The sequence below is a fragment of the Clarias gariepinus genome, chromosome 11 (genome assembly GCF_024256425.1).
Source record: "Clarias gariepinus isolate MV-2021 ecotype Netherlands chromosome 11, CGAR_prim_01v2, whole genome shotgun sequence".
NCBI lineage: Eukaryota > Metazoa > Chordata > Actinopteri > Siluriformes > Clariidae > Clarias > Clarias gariepinus.
In genome coordinates this window covers 21,920,604-21,939,191 of record NC_071110.1, presented here as the reverse complement: position 1 = coordinate 21,939,191, position 18,588 = coordinate 21,920,604, and the positions used below count along the sequence as shown (strand labels likewise).

The 18,588-nt window shown below is 37.6% G+C and overlaps 1 protein-coding gene and 1 pseudogene across 2 annotated transcripts; one reads left to right on the top strand and one right to left on the bottom strand.

The window, feature by feature from the left end:
• Positions 1-5,915: 5,915 nt before the first annotated feature.
• Positions 5,916-6,630, bottom strand: LOC128532799 (odorant receptor 131-2-like; annotated as a pseudogene).
• A 379-nt stretch (positions 6,631-7,009) lies between these two features.
• On the top strand, positions 7,010-18,580 carry zgc:112083 (uncharacterized protein LOC550461 homolog). 2 transcript variants are annotated; one of them, XM_053507323.1, is made up of 10 exons: positions 7,010-7,278; positions 8,907-9,061; positions 12,429-12,655; positions 12,758-12,869; positions 12,962-13,114; positions 13,672-13,746; positions 14,213-14,333; positions 14,430-14,568; positions 14,673-14,800; positions 17,821-18,580. In XM_053507323.1, the coding sequence occupies exons 2-10, from the start codon at positions 8,911-8,913 to the stop codon at positions 18,227-18,229; spliced, it is 1,515 nt and encodes a 504-aa protein (XP_053363298.1). In that variant the 5' UTR covers positions 7,010-7,278; positions 8,907-8,910; the 3' UTR covers positions 18,230-18,580. The 2 variants fall into 2 exon arrangements, with proteins under 2 accessions (XP_053363298.1, XP_053363297.1); XM_053507322.1 differs by having other exon boundaries at positions 12,755-12,869.
• Positions 18,581-18,588: the final 8 nt, after the last annotated feature.

Below are 18,588 nucleotides of genomic sequence, written 5' to 3'. Positions count from 1 at the left end.
TCCTCGTAGTGTTGAACATTTAATCCCTTCACGATGAATTTTTCAGAGGGTGGAGATGCGAGTGTGATCCGCTGTGTATTATGCTACGTGTATGTAATGAGAAGTAAGCAACTGTTTTAGGCTTAAAGCTGCCTGCTATACTTAGTTAAGCGCTACGGAAGAATGCTGCTAACCTCACTACTGTTTGGTCTTTTAAGGAATATGATATGAAGACACTTCTTTTAAGATTGTCATTAAAATGTCGGAAAGACTTTTGCAGGTGGACGCATGGCTCCGGTGCAAGTCTTCATTTTTTGACAATCATTGTTTTGTCATAATTAATACAGCCATGTAAGTCAAAGTTGGGAGAACCCGCAGGCTTCTTGGCACATCACTTTTGCTGGACTGTACTTCAAACATGCTGTGTATACTTCACTGGGTGCTATCTTAAAGCTGTGCTGTCCATTTGAGAATATGGTGCCTGAACACACTACATGATGCCACTGCAACCGCTATGTATTTGTACGTGTGATGTTCTTGTGGTGTTCGCTTGCCTTGAATAAAATCACATAAAGCAGTGTTGTTGATTTATTTATTTGATTTTAAACCTTTACATGCTTAAAAACCACTGATGAGTTAAAATGTACAACTCTTTATTTTAGTCATTGTTAATTAATATTATTTAATATATATACAGCGAGGTCATTACTGTAAGTATTTGATCACCCTATGATTTTGCAAGTTCTCTTATTTAGAAATCATGGAGGGGTCTACAATTTTCAGCATAGGTACATTTCCACTGTGAGAGACAGAATCTAATAAGAAAAATCTGAAAATCACATTGTATGACAGTGAATTACTGTGTCAAATAAGTATTTGATCACTTGCTTATCAGCCAGATTTCTGACCCTCAAAGACCTGTTATTTTGCTTTTAAATAGTCCATATGCTTCTTACGGAGCCACTCCTTGGTTTTCCTGGCTGTGTGCTTTGGGTCATTGTCATGTTGGAAGACCCAGCCACGACCCATCTTTAATGCTCTGCCTGAGAGAAGGAGGTTTTTGCCCAATATGTCAATACATGGCCCCATTCATCCTCTTCTTAATACAGTGCAGTCGTCCTGTCCCCTGTGCAGAAAAACACCCTCAGAGCATGATGGGTGATCAAATACTTATTGATCTCACTGTATTAAATCACAACATTCAGTAGCGGTCAGTAGCATAGCTAGCACAATAGCAACATAAACTACTAAGTGCTTGACTGTCAGCCTCAAATTACATAATCCATTGAATAATCCCCTGATTATACACTTCACTGTAAGCATGGAATGTTGTGCAGTCTTTCTAATAAAATGTCAAAAGCTCATGAAATTGACGGACCCATCATGCATAGTTGCCACCGTACAAGCCTCTGGAGACAGTGTTATGATCTGGGGTTGCTTCAGTTGGTCAGATCTAGACTCAGCAACATTATGTAGCAAAATATGTAGTCATCTGACTATCTGAATCTACAGAATGTACCAGATTATAATTCAATGCATTTTTCACTAATGGACCCAAATGAGGAATAATGAGGAATAATTTTCACGCATGAAATGGCCCCAACATTCAATGCCGTAAACAAAGATAAAGGCGGTCAGTATTGGAATGTGTGACGTTTTTTGACCAGGTACTGAACATTACCAGGAAATAAATACAGCCTTTAAATGTAAATTTAACTTGTAAACAGTGAAAAAGTATTTGCCCCTTCCTGATGTTTATTTTTCTTTTGCACATTTGTCACACTTAAATGATTCAGATCATCAATCAAATTTTAATATCACACAAAGATAACCTGAGCACACAATGCACCTTTTAAATGTTGATTTCAATTATTCTTTTCTTTTTTTTACCCTCTCCCCCTCCCAGTTTGTCTGACTAAGTGAAGCATGCTAGAAGATCTCAAAAAGCAACACATCATGCCACAATCTAAAGTAATTCAAGAACAGTATTGACATGCAGTCTGGGTACAACAAGTTACAATGTCATTTCTAATGCTTTGGAACTCAAGTGATCCATGGTGAGAGCCATTATCTACTAATAGAGAAAACTTGGAACAGTGGTGAACCTTCCCAGAAGTGGCCGGTCCACCAAAATTACTCCAAGAGCACAACAACAACTCATCCAGGAGCTCATAAAAGAACCCAGAACAACATCTAAGCTGGAGGCTTCACTTTCCTCTGTCAAGGTCAGTGTTCATGATTCAACAATTAAAAAAGAGCCTGAGTAAAAATGGCATCCATAGGAGTGTTCCAAGGGCGAAGCCACTGACCATGACCAAAAATACCTCAAAGGCTTGTCTCACCTTTACCAAAAAATATCTGGATTATCACCAAGACTTTTGGGGAAATATTCTGTGGATCAAAGAGACAAAAGTCCCATTACATCAAGCATGAAACTAACACAGCGGTTCATAAAAAGAACATCATACCAACAGTGAAACATGGTGGTGGTAGTGTGAAGGTCTGAATAAAATCATAATTAAAAAACTGCATAATACTACACAAATATACAAATAAAAGAGATAAAAAATGAAGCACAGCACTGCATACTTTTTTATTTTTACTTTTTTAACTTGTTTATAGCATACTTATTAATGTCAATTCATCATTAACGTATTCTAGTATTTCTTCAGGAAGCGATCTTCAACTGGACCCACAAGGTTTTGAAGAATAAAGGGCATTCACATCAACTACCACACAGAGTTTTATCAGTAATCTCCCAGAGTTACCAACTTTGATTAGATCACTGTCTGACCCCACAGAACTCGATCAGGCAACTGAATATTTAGAGTCGACATTCCGTTATACCTTAGATAATGTAGCTCCAGTTAAAAGGAAAATTATTAGAGATAAGAAACTGGGGGACCAGGGAACGGTATAACGATCATACATGCTCTTTAAAACAGACCGCTCGGAAATTAGAACGTAAATGGTGTCAAACTAAATTGTTAATATCTCAAATAGCATGGAAGGAGAGCATCCTGAACTATAGAAAAGCTCTTAGTGTAGTGTAGCTAGATCAACGTATCTCTCCACTCTTATAGAAAATAGCAAAAATAATCCTAGATTTTTATTAAATACCATAGCCAAATCAACTAGAAATAAGACCACTTCAGAAATCTCCACAACAGCATCGTGTAATAGTGAGAACTTTATGAACTTTTTTAATAATAAAATTGTAAATATTAGGCATAAAATTAAGGCTTTGAAACCAAACAATGCAAGTTATGCAGATGTTAAACTAGCCATGTCAGATCAGAACCTAGAATACTTTACTCCCTATGAAGAGAATGAACTAATTTCACTCATCTCTTCTTCAAATTCATCAACCTGTATATAAGATCCTGTACCGACACATTTTCTTAAACAGATAGTACCAGCAATAACAGAACCCCTGTTGAGAATAATTAATTCTTCACTCAGCATTGGGTATGTTCCAAACTCTTTTAAATTAGCAGTTATTAAACCGATTATTAAGAAACCTGACCTCGACCCCTGTCAGCTGTCCAATTACAGGTCAATATCAAACCTCCCCTTTATCTCTAAGATTCTGGAAAAGATAGTAGCAGAGCAGCTATGCTCATATCCACATAGAAATGGCATACATGAACTGTATCAGTCAGGATTTAGGCCTCATCACAGTACAGAAACAGCACTCGTTAAAGTAGTAAATGACCTACTACTGGCCTCTGATCAAGGTTGTGTAACTACTGTATGCTTGTATTACTCGACCTCAGTGCAGCTTTTGATACCATTGATCACGTTATTCTTCTTCACAGATTAGAAAATGTAGCAGGAATTAAGGGTACAGCCCTCTCCTGGCTCAGATCCTATTTGACCGATTGTTATCAGTATGTAGACTTATATGGTGATTATTCTGCATGTTCCCTAGTGGAGTTTGGTGTTCCACAGGGTTCAGGTTTTAGACCCACTGCTTTTTTCCCTTTACATGCTTCCTCTGGGCAACATAATCCGTAAGCATGGTATTAGTTTTCACTGTTATGCTGACGACACACAGTTATATGTCTCAGCAAAACCAGATGAGAAAAACCAGCTTACTATAGTTGAGCAATGTGTGCAGGACATAAGAAATTTCATGCTAATTAACTTCCTTTTGCTTAATCCAGATAAGACAGAAGTTCTAGTCATAGGACCGCATACAGCTAGAAGTAAGATTCTAGATCACTCTGTAACTTTAGATGGCCTTTCTGTTCCATCAAGTGCAACAGTAAAAGACCTCGGTGTGATTATAGACTCCAGCCTTTAATTTGAAGCTCATGTAGATAATATTACCAGGATAGCATTCTTTCACCTCAGAAATATGGCCAAGATAAGAAATATATTGTCGCTAAACGATGCAGAAAAACTAGTTCATGCTTTTATCACCTCTTGGTTGGACTATTGTAATGCCTTACTGTCTGGTTGTTCAACTAGGTGCAACAAGCTTCTGCTACTCCAGAATGCAGCAGCGAGAGTCCTCACTAGAATTAGAACCAGAAGATACGAGCACATCACACCTATCTTATCTTCACTGCATTGGCTCCCTGTGAAATTTCGCATTGATTTTAAAATACTACTCTTGACATATAAAGCATTAAATGGTCTCGCACCGCAGTATCTAAGTGAACTGCTAGTGTCTTATGAACTGCCACACCTACTTCGATCAAAGGGTGCAGGCTGCTTATTAGTACTGGGTATTATGAAAACTACAGCTGGTGGCAGAGCTTTTTCTTACAAAGCCCCAAAGTTATGGAATAGTCTTCCAAATAGTGTTCGGGACTCAGACACAGTCTCAGTGTTTAAGTCCAGGCTAAAAACCTATTTAGTTAATCAAACATTTTTATAAATAGATTTGCCATAGGTAAAGGAGCAGATCTGGGGGACTCATGAACGTAGAGTATTATGGTGAACCGGTATGTTTAGATGCTGTCCTCCCCACTCTCATTGATCACTCAGGTTTGCTGACGGTGAGGTGATTGTTTGCTTTACATCTCAGGGAGCCCTCATGTTTGTGTTTCCTTCTGGCTCTTCCTTTAGTTATGCTGTCATAGTTAGTCCTGACGGAGTCTCTGCTTGCACTCTACAGTAAATATAAATTTACATTATACATAATATGACTGTGACCAGACCTGAATGGAGTTTGTCTTGTGCTTTGTAGGTTTTCTTAAGTACTCTTCAGGTCAACTTCTAGAGTGATGCTGACCACACCCGATTATATGATGTCACATAAGTTAATCACGCTAATCGATCAAGCAAGTCCACTGTCATGGTTTAGTATAGCATAATTTTTCACTAATCAGGACATAAAATTCTTGCTGAGTTATTTAATCCTCTGACGTCCAAAAATAAAAAAATATTAAATAAATACAACATTATTTTGTTAAAATATGCACCCCATAACCCCCCTCCCTCGTCAGATGTTGCAACAAGGTCATCTAGTGGCTATTTTAAGTATTGCACCTTTATTTTAAAATATTTATTTTTATTGATTTGTTTTTATATATAGATTATTAATTATGAAAATTTCACATTAGTAAAAAAGATACTAAAGTGCTGCATTTGAGTTGTCATAAATGAATAAATAATGGGTGTAAAAATCTAGTCAAATAATGATTTTTTTTATTTCAATTTTTAATAGTTGTTTAAAATTTATTCTTTTTTTATATAGTACAGTGCTGTTTACAATGTTTGATTCTGATCTGACAGAAGATGTTTTTTTTTTTTTTGTTAATGCTGCTAACAAACCTGCTAGCTAAAAGTTTATATTGGTGTGTTCATCCTAACATATATCATTTTTACACCGGGATTTGTATGGAGGATGCTCCAGGTTAAATAGCATTAAAAATGTGTCAGGATAGAGAAACGAGAATCCTGGGATATTAAAAATGTGTCATTTTTTAAGTAGGCCTACTTTTAGGAGACTTCAGGGTGAGTGCATCATAGCAGTCCATAGTAACGCATGGGTTAAAGAACTGCATTATCCACAGAAACAATTGAGCACCATGAAGCAGCACAGTTAAGGCTCTTGTTGGTTGATTTCGTTTTATTAGAAAAAGCAGCTTTGGCTGCAATCATTATTTTCATATAGGTGAAAAAAATGATGCTCACAATAACAATAAAAAGTATAACATGAATTGCTGCACGACCATGGATAATAGAACTGATACTCCATATGATAACAAGCGCATATAACTGTGTCCTGCTTGTGGAGATGTTAGCATGACTCAGAGATATGCACTTAACTACATAGCATTTCAGACACATAGCTAACAAAGTCAGAGATGTACAGGAGGTAAAAAAAAAAAAATCTGAATTAAAAAAGTGACAAAACAAATAACTATGTCCAAAGAGTACTGTAAAAAAAAGAAAAAAGTCCCAACTGAAAGTAAGCCCATTACAAAAATAAAAGCAGTGTCCACAAAAAAAGTGTTTGTGCAAACAAAATATATAGTTTAATCTCTAAATACAACCTTAAATTTTTTTTTTTTATTTCATCATGCAATTTATGTAAAGGAAACTCCCAACCAGGATCTGCAACAAATACAGCAACAACTTCTCAGTCAAAGGCTTTGCAAAGTTAGATGACAAATTAGTGCTTGAATTACTGTTCATTCATGCACTGTGAATTGTGATATTTCTCATGCATGTTTGTTTTAGTTTTTTTTGGATGACCGACTTTCCTTTATATTCATTCTATTATTTTTTGTACAATTTATTATTATTATTATTATTATTATTATTATTTTAAAGTTTATATACTGTATATTCGTTTATGTTCACTAATTTGTCAAAGGTCGCACGGCAAAGCTAAGCATCAAGCATCACCTCACAAGATGGCGACATTGAAGCTAAACACTAAATAACAAAACCATACTAGTTAAATGCATTGTCACTCGACATTTTTCTGTTGATATTGCATAATCTAAGGCAGGTGGGTGGAGGAAGGACTCTTATTTTGTTTTCTGGCCCGATGACACGATCATCCTGCGACTGGAAGCTTAACTCGTTTCCGAAATTGCTCGCAGCTTTCTGTACAAGTGATTATTATGACGTAGACTATATGGACAATAAACACTCTACATAGTGCACTACTTATCCACATGTAGAGGTATTAAAATACAACCCTTATTCCGCGCCCGAGTTCAGTTTTAAGGGACATGTCAGTGTGTACACAAGACTAGGGTTGAGGCAAAGAACACACTTTTAATAATTGTTCTTATGTATTTTTACTTCTTTATTTCTTAGAGCATAGCGGCAAAGGTAAGTATTTAATCTCTCTTGTTTACTGAGTTGACTTTTGGTAGTAAAATAAGCAATAACAACAACAGTAGTGAACTGATGAACACTGGAGTGACGTTAGTGGATTTATCTTTAAAAAAAAAATGCTTTATTATGTCAAGAGCAGATGGTTTGAGCTCATATTAACGCTCATAATACACTAAGCAAAACTCTAGCTTGCTCAATACTGCTAGCAGGCTGCGTTAGCTCAGATGGACATGTAGACCCGGATGTAGATTTATATTTAAGCAAGCAGACATAAAGATGAAGCTTTAAGAAGTAAGAGGACATCAGATGGGTGTGATGTGTAAAGCATTACTCTAACACATCTATATCAAGTCAAGCAGTTGCAACTGGATGTTTAGTGTAATCAGATTCTAAATTACAGCTGCAGTGCTAAAGGTCTTGTATCCAGCTGAGATTATTCACTAAAGCAATTTCTTGAGCATAAACTCTTGGAGCATAAACCTTTCCTTTCTTTCATTCTTCCCTTTCCTTTTTTTTTAAGTAAAGATCTTCTTAGTATCCAAGTGGGTCAGAAATGGCAGTCAGAAGTGCAGAATGCTCCAAGCAGATCAGAATGTGGTTTAGGATCAGGCACAAGTATTCATGGTGAAAGTTAGAAAGGGTTAGAAGTACACAAATTCAATACTCAAGTAAAAGTACAAGTATTTGCTTATCTTTCATTCCACTACAAGTAAAATTAGCACCTTAAATTTCTACTCATGAAGAAGTACTTGGTGGTTAGCATTGTCACGATGCACCTCCAGGGTTGGGGTTCGAGTCCCTCTGCGTGCATGTAGTTTGCATGTTCTCACCTCTCACCTTGGTGGGTTTCTTCCGCATACACTGGTTTCCTTCCACAGTCCAAGGACATGCAGATTAGGCAATTTTCAAACTGCCAGTAGTGTATGAATGACAAATGGGTGTCGAGCTGGCGACCTGATCCCTCTGCCACAGAAACAACAGATATACAGTACCAGGGTGAAGAGTATCCATCATCCAAATTTTAAGTGTTGTCACCTCATAGCTCTGGGATCCCTGAATTGTGAGGCTTCTGTGCACATTTTTCCAATGTCCTTGTGAATTTTTTCTAGGGTTTCTCGGGGTTCCTTTGTAAAACACACCACCAACTCGGATGGAGTACCGTAAAATAATATTCCTAAATGAGAATGTGTGCTTGGTACCATGGTATAGCCTGGCATTCCAATCATGTCTGTTTTAATTTCTTAATATTTGCCTTATTTGTAGCAAATGGATAAAACCATAGGCCAATATTTGACAGATGGCTCGCGACCGCATGTGGAGGCATTTTCTAGATTCCTACACTTTTGAGTGAATTGAACCACCATTTTCACCCAGGCATCGTTACTCACATTATTGTGGCTGAATGAGCACAGAACAAGAGATATTACATCTCGAATGAGCTATGATTGCTAGGTATCCACAAATATTTGGTCATAAATAATGTACACCCACTTACTCTCACTCATTTTCTATACTGCTAACCCACCAAGCTTGGGGAGAACATGCAAACTCCATATAATGTACAATGCCTAGCAAATCTCGGAGTTGTTGCCTGATTATTAAGTTACCTCCTGCTTCTGTAGGAACATGGCGAAAAACAGAAATCTCTCCAACATGGTGATTGCGTGCGAATGGGCCTCGTGTACTTTTAAGGGACGGAGTATGGAGGAACTGAATGATCACATGTCTTTACATTTGAAGGAACATCTTGGCGATGGAGACACCATGGAGGAGCTTGGTAAGTCTTCACACAGAAAGTACATCTTAGCAGATAAACCTACCATATACAGCCCATAACTCTGAGCAGTGACACTATGTAGAATTTTGTTTCTGTACACCACTACAGTGGATGGGAAATTATTGTAGGTAATCAAGATGTGATTGATGTGTAGAGTTTCAGCTTTAATTTTAGGAGTTTCACAAAATCTTGCGTTTTCCTTGAAAAAAAAAACCCTGTATTTGTAAGTAATTGGATAAAATAACTTAATCATACATTTTAGTACTTGGATTCAAATCATTTGCAAGGCAATGATTGCTTGAAGAAATCACCAGAAGCTTTGGTATCCCTCTGTAACTGCTTTGCCAGGCCTTTACTTTCAACTGCTTACTTGCTGCTTATTTGTGAATCTTTCTGCCTTTAGTTTTGTCTCTAATAAGAGAAAAGCAGCTCAATTGTTAGAGGTCAAATTAGTTGATGTCAGATTGTTGACTCAATCATTTTAGAACTTTTTTTTGTTTGTTCCATTAGCCATACATGCCCTTCCATACCACCGCACAGCATCTACTATATTTAACAGATAATGCTTCACATCACAAGATAATTTTGGATACATCTGTCCAAAGAATCTTGTAACAGAACTGGGTAGGCATTAGTAGGTTTTCTCCATCATAGTATAATTTGACCCTTTCATTCTTGAGCACTACCAGAGGTTTTCTTGATGCAAATCCTCTCTATTTACATTTGTGATCCCATTATCCAAGTCATTTGCCGATGATACACCTACCTCTTCTATTGTGTTCCTGACTTTTCTGTTCCTGTGACGATCTTGAACAAATTCTGCAATCACTTTTTATAGTTGACTTTTGTGGCCTTCAAGACCCTTTCAGTTTTGCTGAGCATCTCAGTGAACTTCTTCTTTTTTTTTCTTTTTTTTTTTTCAAAATGCACACTGGAACCTTGGATTGGGAGTAACTTCTTCTGCAAGCGTTTTGCAAGACGAGCAAAATTGTTCAGATAAATTTTAACTTAATAAATGAGCGAGGTCTTGATATACGAGTAGTAAGCATGCGCTTTGTCTGCCGAGTTTCAAGTGTAAGATGAAAGGAGGGAGGGAGTCGTTCTACACAGTTGCCCCCTCCATCCTTTCGTCTTACACTTGACAGCGTCACACATATACACAGACACAGTGTGTGTGCATGAAAACACAGCTCTGTCTGGATAATTTTCAAAGGTAAAATGCTTTAAAAAAAACTTTTTAATTTACATTTTATATTAAATATTTTTATGAATATTTTTCGGTTCAACAATCAAAGGTTCTATTATTTCTTATGGTGAAAATTTGCTTTAATATACAAATGTACACACTTGCTTAACGAGTTATATTCGCAACCCAAGGTTTAACTGTATCAAGTTGACGATTTGGCTACTCTTTGGACCACATGTGGAGAGTTCCCTTGAACAGCTACCAAATGCAAATTCAAGGCTTGAAATCAACTGCATGTCCCTAATTTGTCCTGCTTATCAGTCAGTTGTTCATTTACTTTTGAGCCTGTGACATTCGAGGGACCTTATAAAAAATGGATGTAATTTCTAAACATATAATGCAATATTTTTGTTAAACCCCTTGAGTTAAATTTTAAAGTCTACTTATCTTCATTGCTTTATTTCAAATCCATTGTGGTGACAAAAGTACAAAAGTTTATCCAACTCTAGACGCACTGTCATCGACTACAATCAGTAATTTTATCCCATCAGTTTGTCAGTGCAATTTATCATTCAGACGTCATGCCATCTACAACATGTGTAGAACATCTGACCACAGCATCATAATTAGGTGTGTTTGTGTGTGTGACAACTTAATTGATGGCTCATCACACATCCCTGTACGATGTAATAATGAAATATCTTATAATAAAATGTTATATCATGATGTTTAACATTTTAGATGAGATCAATCAGCTCCTATAGTGTAGTATTAAGGGTAATGTCTTTATGAACTCACCGTCTGCTGCAGTACATTTTTACGAGACGAGTATAAGTGGCTGAACATCTCTTCTGTCTCAGGTTTCACCACTTTCAACAGCTTAAGACACCCTAAAAGGACTTTATAGGTTCAATAGTTTATATTTATTCCTTATTTGTACAAATAATCTGTAAGACATCTTGTAGAACATGATTAAAAATTTATTAAACTGTAGTGTTAGAGAAAGTCATGGCGGGGCAAGAAAAGGGGGGGGAAAAGTGGACATGCTTGTTTCTATTAGTCATTTTATACACACTCTACAGACCAGGGGGCCCTCGGGGCAGAAGTCATGAGCACATAAGCAGAAATCATTTAAATTAGTTGATTGTACATTGTTCTTTTTTAACTTTAGTAAAGGAGTAGATTTAAATTTTTTTAACAAATTATTTTTGTTTTGTTAATACAGCACTACAGCAATAACCACAGTATAAAAAAAGTACAATTTTACCGTATAACACAGAAGGAAAAAGAGATAACAATGACAGCAGTGACAGGACAATTATAAATGAGACAATTAGTATGTCCCCATAGATATCGCCATGGGAGATGTACATATGGCACCATCATTATTTAATATTATGTCCAGTAATATTTTGTCCAGACCTGATTACTTACCATGATTTGGTATATATGAGATGGCTGGAAAGAAAAAAATCCAAATATCTAGCACTTAGACCCTCAACCCTTAAGATTGAACCTACCTAGGTTTTTAGGTTAACATGTGCTGCCTGGGCAGCTATGGCTCCTCATGGTGTGGCTTCACAGGGCCTCTAGGGGTGTGCTGTGGTGCGGTGGCACCTGGATGTTGGCAGCGGGTGGGTATGGCAGCATGTTTTCTGTGGAATTGGACTGGGTATATATCACCCAAATATGGATGGATTCCCTTTTGAGTCTGGTTCCTCTCAAGGTTTCTTCGGTCTGATAGTTATGATTTAGTCAGATTTAGATATTTTATGATGTAAAGATGCTTTGTGACCACTTTAAAAGCGCTATATAAATAAAACTGACCTGAAATGAACAGAATCATAGATGAGCCTTGGGCACCGTGAACCTGCGACGAGTTTACTGTACTTGTATAAATTTGACAGTCACCATTATTTTTTGTAAAATTTTTGTTATAAAATGACATTCCCTTTATGTCTGCAGGTGCAAAACTAACTATTCTAAAGTGCTGGATTTGCTGTTGCTAGAGTAATTTATACCTTCTATTTTAATATCATAAATAAAAAGCTATGTAATTTTATACTCCTTAGTTCCATGGTGTTCTGCTTTTCCGTTTCAAGATGTCTACTAGAACACAGATTTCATTCCTCCTTTTTCATGAATTGTAATGGTCTTTTATAATCTTTTCCTCTCCATCAGATGATTATCAGTGTCTGTGGCAGGGCTGTGAGTTCCTGGCTATGGGGAGTCCTAATGAACTCATTGCCCATGCACACTTCCATAACTTCCACAGTAAACTGAAGTTTATCGGGACTCAGTTGCTCGAGTCTCATCCTGAGCTTCCCAGCTGCACTCAGGAGCTGCACAGCAACAACCTGGTCACAGACATCTCGGAAGGATTTGTGTGTCAGTGGGAACACTGTGATGTTAGTATGAGCTAGCTTTAACACATGTACACTTACTCATTAAGACTGCTGAAATGGAATAAACAGCTGTTTTATACTCAAGCTCATTTTGTTTTTCAGCAGAGTTCTTTTAATAATCCGGAATGGTTTTATCGGCACGTGGACATGCATGCACACTGCACAGAGTTACAGCCGCTCCCTGATCAACAGCAGGCGCTCTTCTGCAGCTGGAAAGGTAATACAGGCATATCTGAGAGGCAAACATGGATAACGTTGTTTTATTATATTTGCTTTGTTCGAAGTTAACTGAGGTTTGGTACGTTCCAGGCTGTGATGCATTTTTTAAGATTAAATACCGGCTGCGCGAGCACCTGCGCAGTCACACACAGGAGCGTCTGGTGGCCTGTCCGACTTGTGGCTGCATGTTCTCCAGCAACACCAAGTTCTTTGATCACATTCAGAGACAGGCAGAGCCGGAAGGTCAGTTAGTACAAATATACAGGCGATTCCTTAATTAGGTTATATTTCGCCACTTAAAGTTGTTTAACATTTTTAAATAACAAATTTCACCAAAGGTAAAGAATACCATGCATTTAATTAAGTTATGACGTCTCGGGCACCACTATCTAATTTCTCAAAAGTAATAGGTTTAAAAGTGCCAGCAGTGAGTAACAATCCTTTGCTTTCAGTTTGAGCTTCTCAGTCAGTATCCTTGTATCACTTAAAAAAAAATAAAGAAAATTAAAAATAAGTAATTTTGAAGAATGTTGAACATATGACTTGTGTGGAATGTTACAAATATTTAATTTGGGTAAAAATGTGGACTTAAACATACTTATAAAGTATCTGTAATGGATACTTTATGCAAAATGATGTTTTAGGGCATGTGTAAAATGAAATAATACTATAAAATGTAATGATGGTCTAAGGTGATATGGGCTGGAGCAGATTGTATCCTATGAATGGTACTAGTTTATTAAAGTTCCTAAGATGTTATGCAAGTATTTGTGATATTTCCACATCTTGATCTGTTTCAGATTCTTTCATATGTGCGCATTGTGACAAAGGCTTTGCTAATGTGCGACTGCTGAGAGACCACGTTCGACAGCACGGTGTGTTCCCAGTGCATGTTAACCTTTGCTTTATAATCAAGTTTTGTACTCTTTCTCAGTGATTAAAGTAACTATATGCAGGCTTAAAGGGTTTTCAAGATGAGGGTTTTGGTACACTCGGGGCATTGCAGTGCTGAGGAATAAACTTTAATGCTTCCAAACACACAGATTAGCCTGGAGATTAAACATGGCAAGTCAGTACAGGCTTAGTAAGTGCTCCGATGTACAAAACTGAGGGAAGTAGTTATCTCCTGCTGTTATTATAGCGTGCCTGGTATTGCAGAGTTGTTGTGTAATCATATGTAAGTGTTATGTTTGGGTAATACTAGGTGGAAATGCCTAATTTTTCCAGAGCAGGGATGGACCAGGGCCAGAAATAAGAACCACTGTATTAAACCATTTCAATGCAATTGTAAATACATTTATATGGGTGTATGTTTTATACACCTGTGTGTTAATTTTTCAGTCAATCACATAAAATGCCCGCTCTGTGACATGACCTGTACATCACTCTCCACCCTGAAGATCCACATCAAATTCCGCCACTGCGATGAGCGCCCGTTCCCCTGTGACTTCTGCGAGAGCAGGTTAGCAAATTACCTCCCACACCTTAAATTTCTTCTATTATTTTTTTTTATATAAAACAAATGGCACTAGGATGAGAATCTGTTTCTGTTTTTCAGCTTTAAGAATCAGCATGATCTGCGGAAGCACATGGAGACTCACAACGAAGGAGCGGCTTATCACTGCACTGTGGATGGCTGCGGTTACTCTTCCCGCATGGCTCACACCATGAAACAACACTACAAGAGAGTACACGAGGTCAGCCAGCAGGGGGTGCCATAGGCTCAGATGCCAAAGTTTTTTACTATTCAATTTGCTAGCAGTTTAGTCCTTTTAATCAGTGTGATTTATTACTGTTGCAGCAGGGGAACGTGGTGTCTAGGTATAAATGTCATCTTTGTGACAAGAACTTTTCTTGGTGTTACACGCTGACTCTTCACCTGAGAAAGAAACATCAGCTCAAATGGCCATCGGGCCATTCACGCTTCAGGTACGCTGAACATGTTTGCTGGGTGTTCAACAAAAATCTGTGAAGTGCTTCAAGTTATTTACTTGCAATTGTCCAGGCAAGTAACTTCCCTGGTTTATTAGTCATCTTTTAATAGTGAATTTTTCACTATATAGCCTTTTGTGGTGGCTATATATTATGTATGCTTCCCTATCTTGCCCAGTGGTTCTCAACCCTGTTGTTTTTTTGTTCCCAGCACATCTGATTTACATAATTAGATCATTTACAGGCTTTTTGAATAGAATTGGATGTGACCATGCAGGGACAACAGTAAAAATGTGGCAGGACAGGGGGTCCTAGAGGACAAGGATTCTGAACCACTGGTTCTGAATCTATACTGACTACATTATACTGACTCTATATACTGTAGGTCCACTGATTCCCTTTGTGCAATCTCGCAGCCTAAATTTGCTTGTATTTAAAGCCGGCATTTTGACTAATTTTAGCACAGTTTGGTCAAAGTTGGATCCAAAGCATAAGCAGGTTTGTCCATCCGTCACCCATATTGGTTATCTTTTCATTCTGGAAATACACACAAACACGCTCACATCCAAATAACGGTTTTGCTATTTATGTAAAATGCTAAAAAGATTTTACACATTAACACATTTTGTAAAAGTTAGCTTTGAGTCATGGCTGAACTTCACTAAATGTGGTTACCCCCAACACAACCTCAAAAAAATTTCATACAAATAATAATAACAACAACCTGCTGCTCTCCATGATCTTCATCTAGTCACCTTTATTCACATGGATAAACTTCCATAGGTGTTTGAAAATGAAGTGCTCTTTTACGCTCAGCATGCTCTGTCAGTGAAGCGTGTTTATAAAGAGCGAGAGGCTAACCTTACCAAGCGTGAGATAAGGTCATCACTTCATTCTCACATGTTGACTTGCCAGGTATAATATCAGTTCAGTGATTTAGCTTAGACATCAAAATGAAAAATGGCAAAAAAAAACCTGTCACTAAGGGTCTGTTGCAGTGGTTTACAGCAGAACTTTGGCACAGTAATGCCAAGAGCTTCAGGCTGTGTTGGAGAATACCTGCGCACAGGCGAGAGTGCTATCCCGTGTCCAAAGTCTGGAGGAATTAGTGAAAGCTTTAGTTTCTTGTTCTTGGCAGACAGGAGTCGAACGTAAAGCAGACTTTTGCTGTTATATCAAGATTTAATGTGTTGTGTGTTCTGACATGCTTTTTTTTTAAATTCATGGTTATAAAGATTTGAGAAACTGTTGACTTCCAGTCAGCTCAGACGTGTCTGATCATTCTCATCTCATGTCTTGTCAGCAAGCTGTTTTAGCCTGTAGGCCCTCTACATACAAGATGTTTTTGTCTCTAGAGTTATATATGTTATATTTGAAAATCCCAAATTCTGTCACCCAATAATTACTCCTTGGATCAAATCACAGAGATCAAACTCCCCCCCCCCCCCCATTCTGATGTGTTTAGTGTAAACATTAACAGAAGCCAAGGACCTTCATGATTTCATGCATTGTGCTCCTGCTAGTTGATTAGATAAGTGCATAAATGAGCAAGTGAACAGATGTCTAGATTATATGAAATAAAAAAAACATACCATAATAAATAATTTCAGATCATTTTCTACTTTTATCTACATTTTAACCTAAATTGTGTACAATTTAACCTTAAAAAATGAACTGAAAAAGTTTTGAAAACAAAACACTTGTATAGAAATAACCTGGTTGAGTAAATATGCACACCCTTAAAATAATGCTTTTGTTGAAGCACCTATTGATTTTATTACAGCAATCAGTCTTTCAGTATCAGCATGGTACATCTTGATTTGGCAATTTTTGCCCAGAGTGCACAACCCTCTTTAGATCGGGATTCAGGTCTAGGACTAGGCATTCCAAATCTTTAACTTTCCTCTGGTGAAGCCATTGTTTTGTTTTGGATGTATGCTTTAAGTCAGTGTCGTGCCAAAATTCACTGAAGAAATGATGCTGCCACCACCATGCTTCACCATAGGTATGGTGTTCTCTGGGTGATGTGCTTTGTCACTACTTTTTGAAAATTATGCCCAAAAACTTAAACCTTTGTCTCATGTTGGTTTGGGAGACTTGATGTGTGATTTTGCTAAATTTAGCCATGCATGGATGTTTTTGCCTTTGTAAGAAAATGCTTCCATCTAGCCACACCTCCCTGTCGCACAAATAATACAAGAATATGGAAAATTGTCACATGTAGTACACCAGCAGGACCTGTCAGAAATTCCTACCACCACCCTAACGTTTCTTTAGTCCTTTTTGCAGCATCCCTGACCAGTTTTATCCTTCTTTTTGATCAGTTTTGAAGCAATGCCATATTCTTGGTCATGTGAAATTCTTTTATACCCTTCTCCTAGCTAATAACCTTTTCAACAGTGAGATCTATTGTGAGCCTTTTGCAGACCAAGTATTCTGATTAGACGAGGTATTTTGTGAGTACTGATGGTAAACGCTAACCACATTGGAACATTTAAGTATATGCATCACTCTACATCACAAGTGTTGTAACAGTTGTTAATTATACTAACTATGGGTTGCAACATGAGGTAATGTAGCGGAGCAAAGTACCTGCATAAAAACAGTTCTTAATCTGTTGGGGATGAATGATATTTGTGGAACTCTTGAATAAAGACGATATCACACTTATTCCCTTGTACCAACAACTGCATCACAGCCATGCTGATATTTAAGCACAACAGCATTTCCTCTTATGTGATATTGTTTAGGGAAGTGTCTGGAAAATCTTACTGGAACAGCAGAAGTTTATCTCTGGTTACCTACCTGACATCTAGTTGATGTGTTTGAATGTGATTGGGCATGTGGCTGGTTTCAGAATTCATCAATCATGAGGGTGCGGGGACTTAACCACATTCATATTGTCTTTCATTGAAAAAAATTGTGGTGTGTATTGATATGATATATATCTTTATGTATTTATGAATCACGTTGCCATTCTAGCCTCTAGCTGACTCTAATCTCTTCATGGTAAACAGGTATAAAGAAGATGAAGACGGCTACCTCCGCCTGAACATGGTTCGCTTCGAGACTGTTGAGGTAACCGAAGAGCTGATCAAGAACATGGCAGAAAAACGCACGCCTCGCAAGCTCTCAGGCCCGAGCGCTCAGACTAAAAGATCAGCACTACAGACGGAGAGCATAAATGATGTTCCCACACCATCTCCTGACCCCACCTCTTCATCCTCATCTGCCTCCTCTTCCATGGCAGTGCTCATGAATGACGATGATGGTGCAGTTAAGGACGGAGCACCAGTGTACTGTATACTGAACACTGTGACCGAAATGAACGGGGATCAAGACGACACAGAAGACTCGGGGATGGAGTCTGGGGCAGTGAGAGCGCTGGCGGCAGTGGCTCGAGGGCTGGGGATGGATGTAGTGTGAGGACCAAGTGTTTACATAAAACACTGCAAGTCACCTTTACTGTTGTACTACATCTGAATTGGATCAAACATGCAAAACTTGGATGTGCAAAGAAGTTCAGATTTTTTAGCAGGTTAAAAAATTCTTCTGTCAAGTCTCTTTGTTAAATTTGATTTTATGATGTGATTTAGTTTGGAAATCCCTGGCTTTATTGCTGATTGTAGATTTTCCTGTTTATACTACAGATGTAAATATTTTAAGCCATTTGACCATTTTAGTCATCGTTTTAACTAATTCGTTGTTTTTACAGGTTTTACGTAATGTTTATTTTACTTGAAAACAATGTTTCTGTTTTAGAGAAATTGAATATGCAGTCAGTT